The following is a 24,106-nucleotide window of genomic DNA, read 5'->3' as shown; positions in this document are numbered from 1 at the left end:
TTCCCCATGCATGCTTCCTCTTACCTATGATGCTTGCAGGATGTGCAGCCCTCCTTTGAGACCTAGCTGCACCAAACTTTTCTTCATACTTGTTAAACAACTTGAAAATTTTAGTTTTCACAATACCATAATAAGAACTGTAGTCAAAACCAGTTTTTTGTTGCATTATGGTAAGAACATTAAATAAACCTCTCATTTTACCTCTAGGATCAAGAATGAATGCAAATGAATACAGCAGAGGTATGTCCTTCTAGTATTTTAGGTATTTAAGCTTCATAGGATAGACAACAAAAAACAGATTCTGATCCTTTGAACTTTCATGCAAATGAGTTATAATATCTAGCAGATGGTGCAGAATAAGTGGACTAGTTGGATAGTAAACACCAGAAAGAGTGACTGTGGAGTCATAAAAAACTTCCAGGAATTCAAGTATTTTATCAGCAATATACCAGTGACTTGCAGTTAACAACGTTGAGCCATAGTTGGAATTAATGAACACAGAAAAAACATCCTTATATGGAAGCAGGTGTTTAAGCATAAGATATGTAGCATTCCATCTAACATCCATATCCAAACCAAACTTTCTTGGTCTAACACCCTTAGCAATGCAAAAGTTCTTGAACAAAGCAATCCTTTGATTAGATGAATTCAAAAAGTTAATAGCAGTTCTGAAATCCTCAGTGTAAGGTTTGAACCTTTTTAAGCCAGATTTTACTATCAGATTAATAATATGGCAAGCACAACATTGATGCATAAGATGATACTTAACCTTATTAGGATCTGAAGGTGTAGGTGCAGGTTCAGAACCTAGAAAACCAGCAAACATAGGTGTCAATGTTTCCATAGCCTTAGCATTGGAAGAAGCATTGTCAAGAGTAACAGAGAACACCTTGTCAAGCAAACCAAATTCTTCAATCACACAAGCAACTTTTTCTACAATATTGTCACCAGTATGTTTTACCTCAATCAAGCCGAGACCAATTACCTTTTTCTGCAACTCCCAGTCAGCAGTCATATAATGAGCAACAACATTGATATAGTCTTCCTTTGCATTACCAGATCAAATGTCTGATGTCAGACCAACAGAAGAAGCACCAGACAACACATAGTTCTTAATTATATTACGTCATTCATTAAAAAGTTTGCCAAGATCTCTAGTGGTGGTCTGTCTAGAGACCTTCACAAACCTAGGATTATGAGCTCTAACAATGTATTCTTCCCAAGCATCAGTCTCACCAATTCCTAAAGGCAGATCAAGCTTAGCAATCAAACGACATAATTCAGATCTAGCAACTTCAGGTTTATAATCCTAGTTATAAACAGAACCATCAGGATTGTATGAAAGCCTAGATTGAACCCTAGCACGTTGATCAGTTTTAATCCTACATGATTTTTGGTGCCTTTTTAAGTGACCAGTGCCAGCAAAAGATCTAGTAGACAAGGTAGTTTTGCACATCTTACAAACAGCCTTGGTGCAAATTCTAGAACCATTAATAACCTCATAGATCTCCTCAAAATCAGCCCACACAGGCGATTTGCGCTTACTAGTGTTACCTGTACCAGCAACCGAAGGACCAGTGCCATTGGAGTTTGCAGTCGTCGTGCCCCCTTCGCCACCATCCACGTCCACATCGATCGGAGCAGCAGAGCCATCCCCAAGATCGATACCGAACAATGCAGCAGCGTCGGCTCGAGTGTCGTCGTCGTTCTCGCCCTCTAGGGCCAGGCCAACCGGTAGGAGGCCATCCTCGTTGGCCATGGCCGCCTCTCCAGCCCCGTTCCTCGATGGTGCGGGTGGCCGCCTTGCTCTCTCTAAGCCACAGCTAGAAGACAACGCATCGGCTACCGACCTGCGTAAAGACGTGGAGGAGGAGGAAAACAGTACATCAGAATAGATCACAAAGACACAAACCATTCATCAATGGAAGATGAGGAGGGTTAGGGTTAGGGTTAGGGTTAGGGTTAGGGTTAGGGTTAGGGTTAGGGTTAGGGTTAGGGTTAGGGTTAGGGTTTGGGTTAGGGTTTGGGTTAGGGATGTACCTGCGCAACCAGAGCCCAGTGCCGAAGAAGACGAGGACCACCTAGAGAAGACGACAGTAAGGTTAGAAGGACGGCGAGCGGCGGAGGAGGGGCACACAGGGACACAAACTCACATAATCACCCAGATCTAGAGGGGAGATAGGGATAGGGAGAAGGGAGAGGCGGAGAGGGAGCAGGGAGGGGATCAGGTAGGACTTAGTAGTAGGGAGCTACTCATCGGCGGCAGGTAGGGTTAGGGTTAGGGTTAGGGTTAGGGTTAGGGATGTACCTGCACAACTAGAGCCCGGTGCCGGAGAAGACGAGGGCCACCTAGAGAAGACGACACACCAGTTAGAAGGACGGCAAGCGGCGGAGGAGGGGTAGACAGGACACGAACTCACATAGTCACTGAGATCTAGAGTGGAGATAGGGATAGGGAGAAGGGAGAGGCGGAGGCCGGAGAGGGAGCAGGGAGGGGATCAGGTAGGAGGAGTAGGGAGTTGCTCGCCGGCGGCAGGTGGATCGTCGAGGTCACCTCACCGGAGTCGGGGAGGACGAAGCCGAGAGCAAGACTGTGAGGCAAGAGCAGCGAGGCGAGGCGACAGGTGAGCGAGTGAAGATGAGCTAGGGTTTTCGGGTGTGGCCGCCACGGCCGCAGCGTGAGCTTATATATGAGGAGGGGGTGTGGCCACGGCCACGGGTGTGGGCCACGGGGAGGCCAGGAGGGGAGGACGGAGGAGTGGAGTGAGGAGGCCAGGAGCCCAGGAGGGGGAGGAGGGTGGCCAGGCCACTGCCGGGCCGGCTGACTCAGGTCGGGCCGTGCCGTGCCAACCCATGGGCCTGAGCAGCGGCCCAGGCATGGCCTGCAGCCTCGGGCTGGGCCAGCCCGAGCCCGCATGTCACTGGGCTGTGCCGTGCTCATGTTGGGCTAAAAAAACGTGCTTCGTGCCATGCCGTTGTGCCTCGGGCTGCATGGCCAAGTATACTCCAGAGTGAATTTAAAAGGAAAGCATATCTTATCTAAGTCAGATGTGTGTTGGAGTTGAGATGGCAACACATGCAAGGGCTGAAGTGGGAGGTCTTGAGTTCGAATCTCCACACCTGCACCTTTTTTCACCCAATAAACAACTTTATCCTGATTTCATAGTCCCAGTTCCCATAACCCCAATAAACAACTTTATCCCAATTTCATAGTCCCGGTTCTCATAACCAGGACTAAACAACTTTATCAACTTTATCCCGATTTTATAGTCTCGGTTCCCATAACCGGGACTAAAGGAGTTGTTGTCTCTACTAGTGACAGAATCCTTGCCCATAATCGGGACTAAAGGAGCTGCTATCTCTACTAGTGACATAATCCTTGCTTGCAGGATTCCATGCTCCTTCTCGAGGATGTGCCTTGGGGTCGAAGAACATCAACTTGAAGTGCACAGAGACGCCCACCACATTCCACATCAAAATGGACACAACTGAAACACTCACCACATTCCACATCAAAATAGACACAGCTGAATTAATCTGTAGATTGAGACAGAAGAAAGAAAAAAGGGAAACCATGTGGAAAAAGTAATAGCTGCTTACAAAACAAGAGATTACACAGTTGTGCATTGCCAATGGATTGCTACATTTTGGTTATGTCCAGTGTTGGGTGTCTCTTCTGTGTATATCAGTAATGAGTCTCGTGTTGTCAGTTCGCTCTGCATATGTTTTGTTTGCTCCATATGGATTATGTCACGTGGATTCCAAGGCAAATCAATGTCATTTTTTCATACGGATAATAATGTCCACACGTGCCCGGTGTCAATGGGGAGGCCAAGGCCATCGACCATGAGGCCCGCAGCCGTAAGGAGGCGGCTATTGCAGGCATAGAGGGCGCTGATGTTGGCACCGGCATCCCCTCCAACTCCAACGAGAAACTTGCAAAGCACCTAGAAGACACAGGTAGCCACGGAGCTAGCTGCCAAAAGCAGCAGTGAGGCGAGGAGGAGGAGGGCGGCAAGCAGAGGTAGAGCCGCAGAGGCAAGCCATGGATTTAGATTTTTGGTGGCAGTAGACAACAATTCAAGTTCACCTGCACGTAGCAGCAGTGATTTTTTGTCATATCGCGTCCATCACTTCTTTGAAAACTAATTCTGGAAGGTATGTCATGACCAGGGGAGGAAGGAGGGGGCAAAATCCCCCCAAACTTTAGCGTACTCCTTTAGTAATTTTGCAATTGGTGATGGATCATGTTAATCTTTTCAGGCAGCAAAATAGCCCATCCGATGAATGTTGTCTAACAAAAAAACATTATATTGCGATAAACTCCTATGTCCTAACTCACCCAAACGTGGACCCACCCTAGTCACCTGATCAAACTGCAGCGCAATAGTGACTTAGATCCCAATTGTTGAGCTACCATCACTAAAATGATGATGTGCTCGTAGGGCACATTGGCACAGCACCTTGATAGGTTTCCCTCATAGGTGGCCACCCAAAATCCCTGGTCACACAACATATCTCTAGCTCAAGGATAACTCGGTGTCGTAGAACATCAAGTTAAACTCCATAGTGACGCCCACACCGCATTCCTCATCAAAATGGACACAACTGAATTAATTGGTAGTTTTTGAGACACAAGAAAGAAGAAGTGAGAAACGGATACCCTAGGTCCGATCTTGTGGCGGCATTTTTCGTAGGACATGCAATTAATCGACAAGATGTTGCTGCTAGTGTCGACCTGGACGTGGTAGCACTTGGGTGGTGCCCTAATTTTGATCTCTGTGAAGTAGAGCTTGTGCATGCGCATGCCCAGATCGGCCCAATATAATCCCCACAATCAAATCAAGCACCCACATGGAAATATCCCAAAATAAAGAAGCTTGCAAGGGTTTGGACATACTCGGTGTCGGTGGGGAGGCCAAGGACACCGAGGAAGAGGCCGGCAGCCGCAAGGATCACGAAGGCGGCAGTGGTGAGCGCAAAGGGCGCTGATGTTGGCACCGACATCCCCTCCAACTCCGGAGAGGAACTTGCAGCCCACCTGGAAGACACCGACCGCCGTGGAGCTAACTACCACCAGCAATAGCGCTACAAGAAGGAGGTGGGCGACAAGTCGAGCTAGAGGTGGGCCATGGATTTGGATTTTTGTTGGGTAGTAGACGACAATTCGAATCCGTTCTCCACGTAGCAACAATGATCTTTGTCATACCGCGTCCATTACTTCTTTAAAAACTAATTCTAGAAGATATGTCATGACTAGGGGCGGAAGGAGGGGGCAAAAGCTCCCTTATGTTTAGGGTACTCCTAAAGTAATTTTCAATTGGTCAAGGATAATGCTAATCTTTTCGTATAGCAAAATAACCCATCCGATAAATGTTGTTCGAGAAAAAAAAAGATTATACTATGATAAATTGATATGACCTGACTCACCCAAACATCACGATAACATTACTAGGTTGTGTCTACCTATGCCCAGTCACCTAATCAAACTGAAGTGCATCGGTGACGTAGCACCCAGTTGTTGAGCTACAATCACTAAAATTGATGTTCTACTTGTTGGGCACATTGGCCCTGCACCCTGACATCGTGCTCTGGTCAAGGATGCCTTAGGGTCATAGAACATCAAGTTAAACTCCACAGTGGCGCCCACACCGTATTCCATATCAAAATGGACACGACTGAATTCATCTGTAGTTTGAGGTAGAAGAAAGAAAAAGCGAAAAACGGATACCCCGAGTGTGCTCTTGTGGCGTCATTTTTCGCATTAGATGAAGTTAATGATGTGTTGCTAGTATCACCCCGGATGTGATGGCGCTTGGGGTAGAAGGAGGGGGCAAAATCCCCCCTATGTTTAGTGTACTCCTTTAGTAACTTTTCAATTGGTCAAGAATCATGCTAATCTTTTCAGGCAGCAAAAAAATAGTTTGGTTGTCATGAGCATCACTACTACAGAATCTATTTGTAGCAACAGGCCCTTTTTTGTAGGGGCGGCTCCATCAGTAGCCGCCCCTATAGTGGTCGTGCTCGGGACCCGCTGGGCCAGCCGCCCCTACAAATCGAACAGTAGGAGCGGCTGGTGATACGAGCCGCCCTACAAATGGGTCGATTTGTAGGGGCGGCTCATTTACTAGCCGCCCTACTATTCGATTTGTAGGGGCAGCTCAATCACCAGCCGCCCCTACAAAGCCCCAGTACAAAGGGCCGACGACCCCTTCTTTCTCCTCGGGCCAGTTACTGTAGCCCGAGAGAGGAAGGAAGGGGGGCCTTGGGCACCTTCCAAAAATTGCTCTTTCAAGGGGGGAGGTTTTGATCTCATTTCCTTTGGTGGAGAGGTTGTAGAAGGTAAGAAAATACTATTCCAAACATTTTTTGAAAGTTTTAATGGTTGGTTAGTGAGTAATTAGGGTTTTGCTTTTCTCTCTCTTCTATGGTGCTTAAGCCATTTATGAAGCAAATTAGACCAAAGTTTTGAAGGTTCTAGGGTAAATTAGTTAGTGGAATAAGATTACACCCTTATTTAGTGGGTTTTGCTTGATTTTAGTGGTTTATTAGTTAGTTTAATGGATGTGTCATGTAGATCTAGATCTAGAGCTAGGGTTTGGTTTTTTATTATTAATTACATTTTTGCATGAAGGATAGTGTGTAAAATATTAATTGTTGCTAATTATTGTCTTTGAAATTGTTTGATATTGTAACCAAGATATTAAAGTGGAGAATTAAATATATACATTTTTAATTAGGTCATTAATTGTTCTCTAGAATGGCTTTTCAGGAAATTGCTAGTTATATATCTGTGAATAATTAGTCCTTTATTTTTTTATAGTTGTTGTATAAGATGGTGTACATGCAGTCTTGGATGTATGGTGCATTAAGGTACAAGCCAGGTTTCCGTGAGGAAGTGGATAAGTTTCTTGAAGCCACAGAGAACCATGCAAAGACATTGAAAGAGAATAAAGATTCAATTATTTGTCCGTGTAGAGATTACAAGAATCATAAAGCGTTCAAAGATGTGATGATCATCATATCACACTTGATTATGCGAGGATTTGTTAAGGACTACACAGTGTGGATTCATCATGGTGAAACGATTGTTGATGACGTTGATCCAGAAGAAGATGACGCCGAAACCCTAGGTTACCTGGACCAATATGTAGCAGAGCTTGGTGCACAAATGGCTAATGATTACGTTGAGCAAGGTGGCGATGCTAGTGGTTGGGATGGTAACGCCGAAGGTGGTGCCAATAATGATGGCAGAGCACATGTCGGTGATGAAGATGATGATGATGATTTGGACGACATGCTTCGGTCCATTGGACCAGAGATTTTACTAAAGAGCCTGAAAGGTCTAGAAAATTTGGAAAGGGTAAAAAAGCATTGAAAGAGACTGTGTATGGTGTTGAAAAGGGTTGTCCGAAACACTAGACAGTGCTACGATTTGTGCTTGAGCTACTCATCCTGAAGGCTAAGTACGGCTGGTCAGACTGTAGTTTCAATGATCTATTGCGTCTCCTGTCATGGTTGCTGCCACAGCCAAACTCAATTCCCACCAACACATACCAAGCGAAGAAGGTTATAAATCCATTGACAATGGGGGTTGAAAAATCCATGCATGCCCCAACCACTATATCTTTTTTGTGATGATACATTGAAGTCACTAGATAAATGTCCCAGGTGTGGGGACAGTCAGTACAAGAACAACGACCTTTACGATGGGGAAGAAGCCTCCACGGGGAAGAAGAGGAAGAATGGTGGGGAAAAAGTGGTACAAGATACTCAACCCCTAGAGGACACTCCATTAGACAATGATGCAAAGCAGAGAAAAATTCTAGCCTTGGTCATGTGGTACCTGCCAGTGGTCGACCGCTTGAGGCGTATCTTCCTAAACCCTAAGGAAGCTGCACTCATGACATGGTGGGATGATGAGCGCAAGGTGAGTGATGATGTGATTGCACACCCGGCTGATGGTACTCAGTGGGAACGCTTCGATGCAAAACACACAGAATTTAGCGGTGACCCAAGGAATGTATAGTTTGGCTTGAGCACCGATGGAATGAATCCGTTCAATGAGAGGACCAGTGACCATAGCACATGGTCAGTGATCTTGACCATGTACAACATCCCAACATGGCTGTGTCAGAAGAGAAAGTACCTTCTCCTCACTATTCTCATTCAAGGTCCGAAACAACCTAGCATTGACATAGATGTGTTCCTCGAGCCATTGATGCAAGAAATGGAGAGGCTATGGAGGCATGGGGAGCTGATGTACGATGCGTTTAGAAAGGAGGACTTCATATGTAGAGCCATGATCTTTGTTACTACCAATGATTACCCCGTGTTGTTTGCTTTGTCTAGACAGATCAAAGGGAAGACATGATGCTTAGTATGCTTGGATGGTACTGCATGGGTGTACCTGGATGCATCCAAGAAGACAGTCTACATAAGGTACCGACGCTTCTTAAAGACAACTCACAAATACCGCGGCAAGATGTACTTCAGATATTATGACAACAAGCCAGAGAATGAACCCCCTCCAGAGAGACGAAAAAACGGGCAACACATGTTCAAAATGGTGAAAAACATGCGTGTCGTCCTCGGAAAGAAGAATCTGGATGGGACAAACAAAGATAGAAGCACACCTCCTGTCGCCGGCGTACCTTTCAAGAAGTAGTCGATCTTCTTTCAGTATCTTCCTTATTGGCCAGACTTGGAGGTCCCCCATGCCATTGATACTATGCACGTTGAAAGCTCTAGTTTGGTTTTGGTTAATTGATGAAACCCTAAGTGCTAACCTAGTTTATCAAGATGATTATGAGATAGGTAGCACTACTCCAAGTGATGAAGCAATGGCGAAGATCATGACAATGGTGATGGCATGGTGATGGTCAAATGCTTAAACTTGGAAAAGAAGAAAGAGAAAAACAAAAGGCTCAAGGCAAAGGTATAAAATGTAGGAGCCATTTTGTTTTAGTGATCAAGACACTTAGTGAGTGTGATCACATTTAGGATAGATAGCCGTACTATTAAGAGGAGTGAAACTCGTATCGGAATGCGGTTATCAAAGTGCCACTAGATGCTCTAACTCATTGCATATGCATTTAGGATCTAGTGGAGTGCTAACACCCTTGAAAATGTTTGTGAAAATATGCTAACACTTGTGCACAAGGTGATACACTTGGTGGTGTTGGCACATCTACATAGGAGGTGGTGTTTGCAGGGTTGAGATGGGTTTGGGGTCCCTCTCAACCCTGCAAACACCACCTCCTATGTAGAAATAAAATGTCTATTTTCTATTGCGCCGGATGCAAAATTCTTGGTGGTTGGCACATTTGAGCAAGGGTGAAGAAGTTAGAGTTGAAATAGAGTTGGTCGAAATGTTGTTGGCGTCGGTCTACTGACCGGATGCCGGGTCACTCAGCGACTGGACGCTGAAAGGCTACGTCCGGTCGAGCTGGCAGAGAGGTCGCCAGTTTCGGTGTTGCACCGGACGCTGGACCTGAGATGCACCGGACGCTGGTTTCTACATCCGGTCAAACTGATGGGTCTGCACAGTACCAAGGGCATTGCACCGGACGCTGGTCTGTGTCCGGTCAAGGTGGACCGGACACGTCCGGTCGAAAAAATATGCCTTGGGGTGCTTACTGGAAACGACCGGACGCTAGGGCTTCAGCGTCCGGTCAGTTTTGACCGGAGCGTCCGGTCAGCTTCGTAGCCGTTGAAATCCGACGAACAGTGTTTGAAGCTGGTGACGCATGGCGTCCATCGGGCGACCGGACGCTGAGGGCCAGCGTCCGGTCAGTATGACCGGAGCGTCCGGTCAGAGCGCGTTTTGCCCAGTGAAGGGATATAACGGCTCTATTTGATGGGGGCTCTATTTATAGCCCCATGGCCGGCTCAAGGGATAACTCTTGCACATTTTCATTGACATAGCATCCTTGTGAGCTTAGCCAAAGCCCTCCCACTCATCTCCATCATTGATCCATCATCATTGTGAGATTGGGAGAGAATCCAAGTGCATTGCTTGAGTGATTGCATCTAGTGGCACTTGGTATTCGTGTTGCGCTGCGGATTTCGCTTGTTTCTCTTGGTGGTTGCCACCACCTAGACGGTTGGAGCAGCGGTGGAGGATCGGCACGAGTTGGTGATTGTTCGTGGCCGTCTTCGGTGATTGTGAGGGGAGTTGTACCTTCCTCGGCAGAGCGCCGAAAGGTAACTCTAGTAAATTGCTCGTGTCATTGAGTTACCTCACTTGTGGGTCGGTTCTTGCGGTGTCCAATCGTGTGGACGAGGTTTGTGAAACACCTCTTAGCCACCGAACCACCAAGTGTTGGTCGACACAATGGGGACGTAGCGTGTTGGCAAGCACGTGAACCTCGGGAGAAAATCGATTGTCTCTCTTTCTTTGGCATTCTCCCAGTGATTGGCTATATATTCATCTTGTGATTGGTTCATCCCCTACATGTCGGTATAATCACTCTACTCACTCATTTACATTCTTGCAAACTAGTTGATACAAGCTCTTTAGTGTAATTAGAATTGAGAGCTTGCTTTATTATTTACATTCATCTAGTTGAGCTCTTTAGAGTAGCAAGTTTGTGTGCCTAAGTATTCATTGTAACTAGAATTGTTGGATAGGTGGCTTGCAACCCTTGTAGAGCTAGAGCAAGTTTGCATTACGCTATTTGTCATACTAATCAAATTGCTCTAGTTGATTTGTAGATTTTTAAATAGGCTATTCACCCCCCCTCTAGCCATATTAGGACCTTTCACACGTGCAGAAGAATGTCTTTGAGAGTCTCATTGCTACCATGATGGACATAGGCAAGACAAAGGATGGTCTGAAATCACGAAAAGACATGGTGCAGCTAAATGTGAAGAGAGAGCTTCACCCGGTACCAGAGGGTAATGGAAAATACACTCTGCCCGTGGCTAGCTTTAACCTGACCCTAGAAGAGAGGAGGGCGATGTGCACTTTCTTGAGGGGGGTCAAAGTTCCGACTGGGTTTTCAGCAAACATGAAGAGGCTAGTGTCGATGAAGGACCTATCAGTAAAAAACTTCAAGGCTCACAATTGTCATGTCATGCTGACAGTGTTCCTACCTATTGCAAGCAGGGCTATAAAGCTAGAGTTTTTGAAAATGGTCATCACCCGCATGTGCTACTTCTTTTCGAAGGTCTCACAGAAGACGATTGGTAAAAAGGAGCTGAGTGACCTACATGATTTCGTGGTGGAGACCCAAAACCAGCTTGAGATGTGTTTACCTCCCACTTTTTTTGATATAATGCCACATCTCATGATTCACATGGTTCATCAGATAGAGGTGATGGGCCCTAGCTACTTACATGAAATGTGGTCCTATGAGCGGTTCATGTCGGTTCTTAACCGATACGTGCATAATCGAGCATACCTAGAAGGCTCCATGATAGAGGGCTATAGTACTGAAGAAGTCGTCAAGTGCTGTCAAGAGTACCTAAAAGGGCATAAAGGGATTGGAAAACCCAATTCTCGTCACAAGGGTAGGCTGGCTGGGAAGGGCACCGGGGGGCAAAAAGTGTTCATCGATGAGGATTACAAAGCAGTGAGTCAAGTGCATTACAGTGTCATGCAGAGTATAGAACTGATGGAATCGTACATTGATGAACACTTGGCTATCATTAGGGAGGAGAGTAATGGCCGCACAGATGAGTGGGTCATGAAACAGCACAAGCAACGATTCACTACATGGTTGAAGGAACAAAATATACCAATTGGAGAAACCATGGATGACATTACCATCAGTAGGACCAAAACATAACGATTCACTATGTGTGGAGGGAGTCCTTGAGGAGGGGGAGATACTTTCACTGTCTCGTGACCACCACTTGCCTGAGATGCCACAGTCTTCCCCGCCTCCTAGCGAGTAGATGCCTGAGATGCCACAGCCTTCTCCTCACAAGGAGCAAGGGCCTGATGAGATGCCACAGCCTTCTCCGCCTAGTAAGGAGCAAGGGCCTGATGTGGACCCAGTACATGAACAACAAGAAGGTGCCCGCAAGGAGCCAGAAATTCAAAAACAGATTCCAATCACCATAAGGGCAATTTATAAGTTGATAAAAGATGTAACGTCGACACAAGTGGAATGCCCATGACTAGTTTAAGCCTAAGAACCAAGTCAAAGAAGTCTCAGCATCTGATGAGGCCCTCAGCCGCATCCTGCAACCGACAAAGAGGTATCCAAATGTTGATGCCACCAAATGGTCCAAGGATTGCCCGAGAACCTATGAAAGAGGCAAGCCCTTCCTACCAAATAGGGACATCCAGCGCCTACCACTTGGAATGAAAAGGTTCCATGATTGGTACTTGCGTGTTCTCCAGACAAAAATACAAATCATACAAGCATGCTTTCCCCCAACACATTTGGAGGCCCAAAAGGGAAAATTGTCTTTGACTTTAATGACATGTAGATAGCCTTTCATCTCAGAGAAATGGAAATGAATCTAGTTCGCACGTGGTGCCTGTAAGTCCTTGCCCTCTTCATATGATATGATTCTAATCTTTGGATTTTGTTATAACTAACCCACGCCGTGATTTATAGAATTCAAGCTCACAATTCAAAATAAATGACAAGTGTGCGAGATGGGCACTTAGACCCTTAATGCATAGCATGGACGAACTTTGCTTATGCCAAACAATGGGCACTGGATTGCAAAAAGCTAGCTGCTGCAGAGACCATTGAGGAGAAAGAGAAAATCCAGAATAAGGAAATAAGGGAGGCGTCCCTTAAGGTTGCGGCGTACATTTCCCTAGCTTTGAAACATCTCCAACACAACACCACTATATGGCTGCCATATAACTTCAAGTAAGTTCAACTGTATACTTAAAGTTTGGAGAATACATATTGTTTTGTTCGATGCAAAAGAGCTTATCCATTTCTATGATTAAATTCATGCAGCAACCACTGGATTGCTATAGGCGTCGATGTCGGGATGGGCATGGCGTGGGTCTTTGATTCAATAGATAAGGACCCGAACACATACAAAGACTTCATAGCGATTTTCAAGACGTATACATATCGGCAATCCTCTTATATGTTTCTATATATACTTAGCATACACTTTTGGATACTAACAAGTTGCATTTGTTAAATTCATTAGAACAGGGCGTACAGGTTCTACGTTAAAACGCATAAAGGGAGGCATGATCCACAAAGGAAGGAAAACATGTGTGTCAAAATAAAATGTGCGGTAAGTGAAACTTACTTTAGTACTTCCATTACGTTGTTGTCAAAAGCATTACTTAACATTTGTATATGTGAAACACACAGTGTCCCAAATAGAAGCCCGGGAGTGTACATTGTGGATATTGCATATGCAGTATCATAAGTAACACCACTACCTACAGGAGACACCCCTGTAGGGTAAGTTGGATCCTCTTCACCCGTAGTATACAAACTTGGTACAAAACGCACATATATGTTACGAAATGCTAAACCTAAACTTGTTTTCTTGTAGTGGCAAGATGAGAAAGGTATGAGAAATGATCCACACAAAGATGACAACCTCTTGGACCTCATCGGCGACCTTTGCAACTTCATAATGGACCAGATTGTGCACGTCAGAGTCATTTACCATGACCCATTGTCCGACTTGGGTAGGAATCCTCAGTACCAACATCTTCGTGAGTGGAAAAGGCTAGGCTTAGGCCGTTGATTTAACTTGTGAATGGAATTTGATCGGACTTTCGTGAGTGGAAAAGGCTAGGCTTAGGCCATTGATTGAACTTGTGAATGGAATTTGTTCGGACTTCTGAATGTTATCGGACTTGTGTATATAATGTGATCGGACTTGTGAACTTGTGAATGTGATCGGACTTGTGAATGTGATGCAATGATGAATTATATGCAATATGTTGTTGGTTGATCTGAATATATATAATGGTATGGTGGACTTGTGGATATATATATATATATATATATATATATATATATATATATATATATATGATCTGGTCAAATTTGATACCGAAATTTTAAATTTTTTTACGGGAAAAGCACTGTAGGGGCGGTTGTAAATTTAACCGCCCCTACAAATCATTTTTGTAGAGGCGCCCCTACAAATACAGTTGTCCGCCTCTACAAATCGATTTGTAGGGGCAGCTTGAGAACCGTTTCTACAAACCGGCCATTTGTAACAACGGTTTGGTAGGGGCGGCTAGTCAAACCGCCCCTACAAACTCTCTTTAGCCGCCCCTATAAATCTCTACCGTAGTAGTGCATTAAGTGAATGAATTAGTCCAGGTCATGTATGGTAGACTGGACACTTTGGAGGCATTATGAAACCCACCACGACTAGCCGCTCTTACAAATCTGTACCATAGTAATGCACTAAGTGAATGAATTAGTCCGGATCATGTATGGTAGACTGGACACTTTGGAGGCATTATAAAACCCACCACGACCACATGGTCAAACAATGATACATCCCCAGTGGCAGCGGCGGATCCAGGAAATATTTTAGGAGGGACTGAACAACACTGCTGCTAGATCTTAAGTCTCAGCCCCCCTACACTATAGAACTTTGTCTAAAAATTTATAAGGGTTCTACAGTAATTTGCACTGATTCGGTTTGGGTAGGGGGGGCTTGAGGCCCCCCCCCCCCCCCCCCCCCCCCCCCCCCCACCACCGTACATTCCTCCAGATGGTTGTTGGCTGAGTGCTAGTTGTTGGTAATGGTGATGCATCACGTTTATGACCTGTTGGCAATGCACCAAGCTAGGATGACATGCAACAAGAGCACAGGAATACATGACGGAAACAACGCCTTTGGCCTTTTGTGCTTTGGTGAATGGCGACCTATGTACAGGAGTATCACTCATGAAGGCGTTGAAGACGTGTCGAAATGCTGTGGAGGTGCCTACTGCGTTCAACTACGCTGTGTCGTCAACCAGATGTGCTAGTTTTCGAAACAGAAAAAAGAAATAGAAGCGACAGGCCGATGCGTCCCGTCCACCTTATCACTACATCATTAGCTTGAAACACTTTCAGTGTGGTGTCTCCTTGCTACGAGCTACTGCTGTATTAGTATGTAGGAGTAGCAAGGTCACTTCCGATGCAATGCCCCCACCTGCCGAGCGACGCGGCCGCCAATCGATTTATAGCTGCGCCCTCCTTTGATTTGGCCGCGACCAGCCAGCCACTTGGGTTTTGCACGGAGGAGAGCGTCAGGAGACGTCCGAGAGGACGAGAGATGAATGCTGGCATCGCCACGGCACATGTGTACGAGACGGCGAACAAAAACACTCCTTATAGGGCGCGTCCGTCCGAAGGGACGGACCCGGCACTCGCCCACGCCGCCCTCATCCAGGTTGTCCGCTTGCTCTCCTCCCGAGATGGACTCTGTCCTCGCCCGCGCCGCCCCCAGATCCCCGCCACGTACGGCAAACCCGACGCGCTAGGCGCTCCCTAGCTCGCTCCCCGACTCATGCTTCCCGTCACAGCCGTGCTCCATCCGTCTGCCCCTGTCCCTGCTGAGGTCCATGCCGCCGCCGACCTCCACACCGGCGACCTCCGCGGCTTCGAGCTCCTTGCAGGTGTCGAGCTCCGCTTCGACGGGCCTCCATTCATCCAAGCAACAAGCAAATGCTACGTTGAAAGCCCATGTTGCAATAGTATGTTTTAAATGTTTCAGATGTTTCTGAGCTATGTTGCAAGTGTTGTATATTGATGTTACAAAAGTATATCGGGATGTTGCACATGTTGTAATGGCTATACACGTATGTCTTAAGTGTACGTTCCAAATGTTTCATCTGTTCCAGACGAATGTTGCAACTGTTTTGTCTGGATGTTGCAAAAGTAGATCTAGATGTTGCATATACATGCATGTTGCAAGCATATGTTGCAAGTGTTTTCAGGTCTTTCATACGTATGTTTGCAAGTGTTTCATCTGGATGTTGCATATGTTTGCAATGGTTTTCAAATGTTTTCAGGAGTTTTCGCAAGTGTTTTAGACGCTTGTTTCAAGTGTTTCATCTGTCTTCTTTTGTATGTTGCAACTGTTGCATCTGAATATTTTAAAAGTAGATCGGGTGTTGCACATAGGATGCGCGTGGGAAGCGGCCAGCGGCGCAGATGATGTTTGGGCGGCGTGGGCGATGTTCGGGGCGGCACATGACCACTATTGGTGCACTCCCTCGCGAGCCTGACGTGCTAGACGCTCGTTCGCTCCTTGTGCGGGCAGTGTCCGGACGCTAGCGTCCGGATCTGACGTCCAGACGCTAGCAAGTCCGGACGAAGAAAGGCGTAGGCGCTAGAAGTTTGATAGGTTAAGAGAAGAATGTACTAGGCCACGCCTCGGGCGAGATCGAATGGGGCCAGAATTGGTGAGATATTTGGATTTTTTTGGGCCACACCTAGGCCATGGCCCTAGGAGGCTAGGCCCAAATCCACCCCTGCAAAGCATTATTTCCTCTAAGCATAGAAATGATTTCACCTGCCAGCAGGCTTGGTACCCTGATTTATATTAAACAGTTCAGGTACAATCAAGAGCAACTATGATAGTTTTTTTTTATCCTTCCTTATTTGGAGGAACAAAGATTTTGGTGAAAACAAAAAGAAATGATCTCCAACTTCTTTCATTAGATCTCTAAATATTGTCATCATCTATACTAGATTTATCACTAGCCAAAAATGGAGAGCGGGGTTGGCTCTCGAGAGTGCGCACAACTCACAAGACATAGAGATACTGTTGGAGGATGAAAAGATATAGGGCCTGTTTGGCAGAGCTCCAGCTCTGAAAAAACAGCTCCGGATCCACAGATCCAGCTAGCTCCGGATCTGAGATCTCAAAAAGCGTTTGGTATAGCACCACTCACATTTCTATCTCACTGATAGTTTGGGCCCCGCGTCAGAATAAAAAAAAGAAAAAAACGTCTTCTTCCTCACGGCGCGTGCAACCTCATGCGGGCGCTGCATCGCGGCGGGCGGGCACGGCCACGGTCGGGCACTGCTTCGAGGACGGGGCGCGCCGTGGTGCCTAGGGGCAGGCAATGGCTGGGCGCGGCGGTGCTGTCGCGGGCTGGGGATTGAAGCGGCCTTGCAGCGCGGGCTGGGGAGCGACCTCGCGCGCGGGGGCGGGCGTGGGCTCGCCGACGGACGGGTCGGGCACTGCGTCGGGGACGGGGCACGCCGCGGTGGCTGGCCATGGCTGCAGCGGCATCGTGGACGAGGCACGCCGCGGTGGCTGGGGAGCAGCTTGCTAGGGGAGGGGAGGGGCGGCGCGGGCGCTGCTGGCCTGGAGACCCTCGCGCGGGGAGCTGCCGGTGGAGCTACGACGGAGAAAGGACACGACCAGAAGAAAAGCTACGGGGAAAAAGAAAAAGGACGAAGGGGTAAGTTGTGTAACGAGTGGTAGTGATGGGTAATTTCCCCCAACTCCACCAAATTTGATTTCGTGGAGCACCGATCCATCGTTTTCGTGGAGCAGATCTCTGGTGTAGCTGCTAGATCTAAAACCGTTTGGCTGAAAAAATCTAGAGCGGAGCTGGTTTCGAGGATCTAGAGCTACGTGGAGCTCTGCCAAACATGCTCATAGACATCGATTTTATTCAAATGGCTCTCTAATAGGTATAAATTTTGCTACTTGATTTAAATTGTGTAATACATACCAAAATATTTGTGATTTAGACAGTCAAGATCAAAGCATGAATCTAGAGAAAGGGAGTACTTGAATATTATTTAGAAGACACATTCTAATGCTGACACACTTTGTTAATGGCCTGTGCCCTGTGGTAACCTAAGGGGTTTGTCCAAAGGAAGTGCAATGCTCTATATGGAAACTTAAGATTAGGGATCACATACTTTGGATTCGTTCTGAATACGTATGGTATTGCCAGACAAAACTATTAAAAGGCGCCAAGCTTTATCAATTGCAAATTGCTTGACCTGGCACCTTGTTTCCACCATCCAATCCAACACTGACTTTGCCCTGATCTCGCTTCATGACAAGAATTCCTTACTGCCCAAGAGCATCAAAGATTGTTTTTTTTCATCTTGTTACAGTCAGCTTTTAGCCATCGGGGAGCAAAGAGACATCCAGCTTCCAACTGGGTCAGCTTCCAACTGGGTCAGCTTCCATGCTGTGTGCCTGTCCGCGTATTAACCTACCAGTTCATTGCATTCTTTGTGCCATCCAATGCAGATAAGCCTCTGACTATTTTATTCCTGATGCAGATTCACTTTCTGTGCCATGTGCTGTTGCACACTGACCGAGCAGAATTTGTTCAGAAAATAACAGTTAAGGAATTTGTCACTGCCGACAGGAACTGTCAGTTATCGAGCTAAACACAGCACTAAGGTGACATTATTGCAGAGAGAGTTTGCCATCTGTTTGGACTAGTGAAATGCTGTTGAGCTTGGAAGAGTAATCCCTGGACTATTTTGGCTGTCACTTGCACAAATCCCTCTGTGTTCCAAACTTCGAGGGATGCAGATTGATGAGATATATGTAATGACAATAACCACAACATTAAAAGTATTATTTCTGCTCTTTTTAAATAATAACGAACTTATTGACCATCCAACACATTACACATCTTTATGAACTCATCTATTGTAGCAAAACTGAAAAAAATCTAAGCTATTTTTTTTCTATCTCCACCTTCTTTTGTAGATACACTTACTCAATTGGTGGATTGGTTGTGTTTGGTAGTCTTTGCCCGAGTACAATTGATTGAAATAGCCTGAGAGCTCGGTCTGGCTGTGCAAATGGCACCATGTGAGATGCACCTCGCACTGTGGCGAAGGTCAGAAAGTTGCCATACTCCGTCACCCAGCCTCCAACCTAGAATGCAAATGGCCAAAGATATTTCCATGGTCAGAACTTCTATTTGCATCAGAATCTTGTTTATACAGCAAGGTTGTCAAGTTGAACAAAAACTGAAACTGTAGTTATAGAACATGCAAAACTATACCTGGCCTTTGCGGAACCAAGTGCTGTAGGGGACTGTGACATGCAACCCCATGGTGTGAGCTAGCTCTCGCACAAGGGTTCGGCTGCCCAACAAGGGCACAACGGAGTCTTGATCCCCGCTGTAGTGTAGTCATCATGTCACAAGATATTGACATGAAGCAAAACTGTTTATGTATTATGAAGCAAAGGAGAGTTACATCACCTGAACACCCATAGTGGTATCTTGTGCTCCACAATTCTTTGAAGTGTAGGCAAGATGTTGATGTTGCCATCTGTATTGCTGTAGTTCAGGATACTGGCACATGATGCAAATGACCCATGTGAGTTTGCATTGAAAAGATGACCAACCTAATCATATATATCTACATATCACAACTACTATTTATATGTATTTTCAACATTGTTGAAAGAAACTATCTTTAGAATCATATACTGGGAGGATAAATAGTCAGTAACAAATTGGGGGAAAAAAACCTCTTTTCATGGAACTTTACTATAAGAACGTACATAGTTTAAAACTAGTTCTTACAGAAGCATCTAAATTCTGAACAGTGTTAGGAAAAAAAATTTAACTGGTAGCAGTAGCACTGGTACACTTACTCACTGCACATGCTCCAGTGATACTTCAAATGCGTCCTGTTAGCATGCAGAGCCTGCTGCACCTCTGGTAGATTGAAATAGAAAAACCTTTCATAGGACATGCAGACATCCACTCCAATACTGATTTTTGTGGCCTGCAATAAAAAAGAGCCAATCATACGAGGAAACCAATGGTTCTGTATATTACATTTTGTACCATGAGGAGCAAGCTTACATATTCTCGCAACCGTAGCTCCTGCATCACGATTGATGGGTAGCAGACATCAAGAATAACATCATAGTTGTTGACATAGTCTCCAACTATACTGTTTGCTTCTGCAATTGCATCGTTGCATGACTTGCTCTCATTGTGGGGGTCGCTGAAGGTGTAATCCTCAAAATCACAACCGTGGCTGATCGCTAGAAATATTTCATCAGAGATCATGCCATGAGACCAGAAATACTCGTAGGTTGCAGGGACATCTCTATCAAGCTTGAGAAGCGGATTCCCGATCTGTTCAAAGGTAATTTTGAGTTAAAGCTTAGTAAGAAGAATAAATTTTAATTCTCAAGGACATTGACCAAGTTATTCTCAATTACTTACAGCGACTCCCTTAATATTGAACTTGAAACCCTTTGATTTCTCGTTATGGGTGAGAAGTACATCAGTGAGTTGTGGTATATAATGCCCTGCATTATTATTTATCAATACCATTCACCATACAAGACAAACAAATTATACTAAAACATGAGAATTCACTCTTGAAATACTTCATTACCTGCGTAACTCTCTCCCGTAAGAAATAAAGCTCTTGATCTGTACTCAGGAAACTTCGCATACCAGCCCAGCAGAAATTGGTACATGTCATTAGCTGCATAGTTAAATAGACAAACAGTGAGATCCAGAATTCCAGCTTACAGTAGTTCGCTATGATTAATAAACTGTCAGAGAAACTAACCTGTCCGCACATCTCCAGTGTTGTGGTCTGATGAAGTGTTTGAATAAGACCATCCAACTCCAGCTGGTGATTCCACAAACAGAAGATTGGACGCTGCAAAATTGAAGGTAAAACAGCATTGAAACAAACTAAACGTTAAGACCTGCACTTTCCATTCTCACTTAAGAATGGGTTGGAAATATAACAACAGCCTAATGGTCAACCTTTGTTCCATGACTTCTTGTTCAATCTGAGGCCTCGACCATCTCCTCTCGGATAAAATGGCCCTAGCTCTGTGAAAGCACCACCTCCAATCGAAGAACAGCCAGGACCTGACAAATCAAATGTGCTGAGACTATAAGTAGGAAGAATATCTGCAGCAACTCTAAAATGCATTTCCTGATCATTCATGAAGTTCATAGTCATTGTTGTAACAATTAGTAACAAATATACTGTTCCTTGAAAGAAGTTCATGATTGTTATTTTTCTTTTCATCCACTGAGATGAAATCGAATTATGCCTGAAGCTTTCTACCGGTGTGTCTTTTGCTGCATGGGGATCATATGATTTCTCACTTCTTTTGACATCCACAGGGTGGCAGGGACCACACCACACAGAGCCCGATAGAGTACTTAGTGGTGGTGACATCCAAGGACAAAGATACCCTAGTACTTAGTAGTAAACAGGGTATCAAGATGCAAGTTAATAATGATGATTCCTTGCTATTTTTTCTTGGCAGGTGTGGAGTAGGTAACGACTAACGAATAGGAGTAGTCCTTTGTTTCCAGTCCAGGAAACACTACCTGGCATCATAATCCCCACCCACCTGAACAAGGAAACATATGCTAGATAGCGAATAAAAATAAAGATTTTTTCCAAGTACTATTATATTTTAAAAAGGCATATTTGAGAAAATCGATGATTAAATTCAATCCCTGGTCCTGGCAACAGTACTCTTCTAATAATGAATACGTCAATAACTTATAAATTTTTAAAAGGAAAACGTGTTGATGTGTCTAATGGAACAGTACAGCTGCCAGATTCCAAGTGACAGAACATCAGATATGTTTTGTTTTTGCTAAAAATACCACGGAACTACAAGACAGATAACAAGACGGCCCCAGAGGCGAACTCTGGAATCCAATAGATCTGTTAAAAAACAAAGTCCATCAAAATTCAAGGCACCGTGACAAAAGGGATTGAGATCCCTGCAGCGTCAATAATTGAATCAAGTGAAATTCAACAACAGTCAAACCAAACGATTCAATTCTGAATTTCATCCAGGAAATTCAGATGCAAACGTTCAGGAGGACGGACGGCGGACAGATTACTATCCGAGAAAAAAAAAAGAGCCGCATTTCCCCCCGTCAACATCGTCGCTTCAGTTCAGGCAGAGTAAAAACAAGAGCACACGACTTCCACCAAAATTTACTTCACTGTGTGAGAGAAAACAGAGAAGGCGAGCGGTAGCGACGAACCTCCATTAAGCCACAGCGTGAGCGGTTTGGCGGCGGCATCCTGCTGCGCCTCGGCGAAGTAGTAGAAGAGGCTCCTGCCGGCCTTGACGTCGACGTCGACGTACCCGGCGAACTGCCTGAACGTGACCGGCGGCTGGCCCGGCAGCCGCGTGACCAAATCCTCGGCCGGGAACGCCCACGCGCCGCCACCGCCACCAAGAAGCCAGCAGCCCACCGCGGCCACCGCCAGCGCCACGGCTCTCCAAGAAGCCGCCGCCATTGCCGCCCGCCGCTGCTGCAAGAGCCAACGGGACAGGGAGGGAGGGAGGAGGCGTTGCCCGGTTGAAGTGGGCGACGAAGCTTCGGAGGAAGGAAGAAACAGTAGCGGCGTCCGGGGGCCCTATATATCGGGGCCGGCTAGCCTACGCCTGTTCGCCCGTCCCTACTTTTCAGCTAATAGCGAACATACCACTAGCTTTTCCCAGGTCTGCTGGCACGCGAAAAAGACTGCGGGATTAGATCGTGGGTTGTTACCAGCTCAGTTCGAGTTTGTTTTGTTTCGCCCGGCGGTTTCTCTGCTTCTCCTGATTTTCTGTAACAAAGTGATTTACTCGTAGGTTTTTCAAATTTCGTCGGAGGCACTGATGACTTGGCCTTCTGTTTCGTCCGGAAATACATAATGCAAATCAACACATTTAATTAGTTTTCATTTCCTCGAGAACATGTATGTGGATTTTTTTGGGTATGATTATATATGATTTACCATAAATAAATTAACACAATTCCTAAATATCAGACGTCTGATTTTTTTAGTCCCTTCAGGCGATGGTGCTTGTGCACCGCCGCGACAGCTCAGCGCATCAAACACCGGCCACACATGTGACCAGCCGTGTCCTTGCCCGCTGGGGACATCCGGAGGAGGGATGACGGTGGTAGAGGCGACCATGTCCGACAGGTGACGCAAAGCAGAAGTTACGCTAAAAGTTGGAGGGGATGATCCAGCTATTCAATCAAATTCAACGAATGTAACACGTCGTCTGAGAGATGACTACTTTACAGGCACCTGTAAATTAGCATCTCCCATAAATTAATAGATACAGTAAGGTTTGACAAGACTTATACCAGAATAGTGTGCCAGTTGCCGTGTTTAAATTTCTTTATATAAAAAGATTGCTTTTATTAGTGTTTTTTTATTTACAAGGATGTTATATAATGGAATATGTGCCTACCGGCCTGCAACACAAGGCCATGTTTAATTTCACCAAATTCCCAACTTTGACACTATGCGAAAAGAAGATTTTCCGTCACATCAAACTTGCGGTACATGTATGGAGTACTAAATGTTGACGAAATCAAAAACTAATTGTACAGTTTGGTTATACTTTACGAGACGAACGTTTTGAGCCTAATTAGTCAACGATGAGACAATTATTACTAAATAAAAACCAACGCTACAGTAAATTGGGAGGCGTCGGTTCGGGCGAACTAAACACGGCCCAAGTTGAAATCGCCATCTTGCACCCACGGCAAGATATTATTACTACTATTGGTTGACTCTGGTACAGGATAGTCTCACGTGCACTACTTTGCAGCAGTATAGTTTCTGTTCATGCCCTTCAATCTTCGGCATCTTAGGGCGGGTTTAGTTAGGCAAAAATTTGTTGGTTTTGGTTACTGTAGCACTTTCGTTTGTATTTGACAATTAGTGTCTAATTATGGACTAATTAGGTTCGAAAGTTTCGTCTCACGATTTCTCACCTAACTGTGTAATTAGTTTTATTTTTCGTCTACATCTAGTACTCCATGCATGTGTCGTAAGATTCGATGTGACATTTGGGGTGAAAATTTTTGGAATCTAATTCGAAAAATTTTCAGCTCTCATTTCAATCACTGAACTCATGTTCTTGCTGAATGTTCAAGGTAGGCATTAGGGGCGTAGGAGCCTACCTGAGACTGAATAGTAGCCGTTGGAGGGAGTACCAGAAGCGATAAGAAGCCATTTACTGCTGAGTGCTGGCAGCCGAGTAGAGTCGGGTCAGAGGTCAGAGGCATTCAAGCCCGGTGCGTCAGCCGTCGCGAAGGCTGCAGGGGCATGGCTTGGCATACTCCAGGCACAGCTCACCTCATTCAAGACTCATCATGACAGATGCGTCCAGTACTCCAGCAGTAGTAGCTACCAGCCTACCAACC

The 24,106-nt window shown here is 45.5% G+C and overlaps 1 protein-coding gene across 1 annotated transcript; it reads right to left on the bottom strand.

Moving 5' to 3' along the window:
- Positions 1-18,490: 18,490 nt before the first annotated feature.
- Positions 18,491-22,295, bottom strand: LOC136484926 (serine carboxypeptidase-like 42). Its single transcript, XM_066481894.1, has 10 exons — positions 21,938-22,295; positions 20,684-20,791; positions 20,481-20,573; positions 20,301-20,393; positions 20,126-20,211; positions 19,757-20,035; positions 19,543-19,676; positions 19,145-19,237; positions 18,944-19,061; positions 18,491-18,813 (listed from the first exon to the last, which is right to left on the bottom strand). Exons 1-10 carry the CDS (start codon positions 22,194-22,196, stop codon positions 18,649-18,651), a joined length of 1,428 nt encoding a protein of 475 aa, XP_066337991.1. The 5' UTR covers positions 22,197-22,295; the 3' UTR covers positions 18,491-18,648.
- Positions 22,296-24,106: the final 1,811 nt, after the last annotated feature.

Source organism: Miscanthus floridulus, chromosome 10 (assembly GCF_019320115.1).
Source record: "Miscanthus floridulus cultivar M001 chromosome 10, ASM1932011v1, whole genome shotgun sequence".
NCBI lineage: Eukaryota > Viridiplantae > Streptophyta > Magnoliopsida > Poales > Poaceae > Miscanthus > Miscanthus floridulus.
This window is presented reverse-complemented; position numbering and strand designations above follow the sequence as displayed.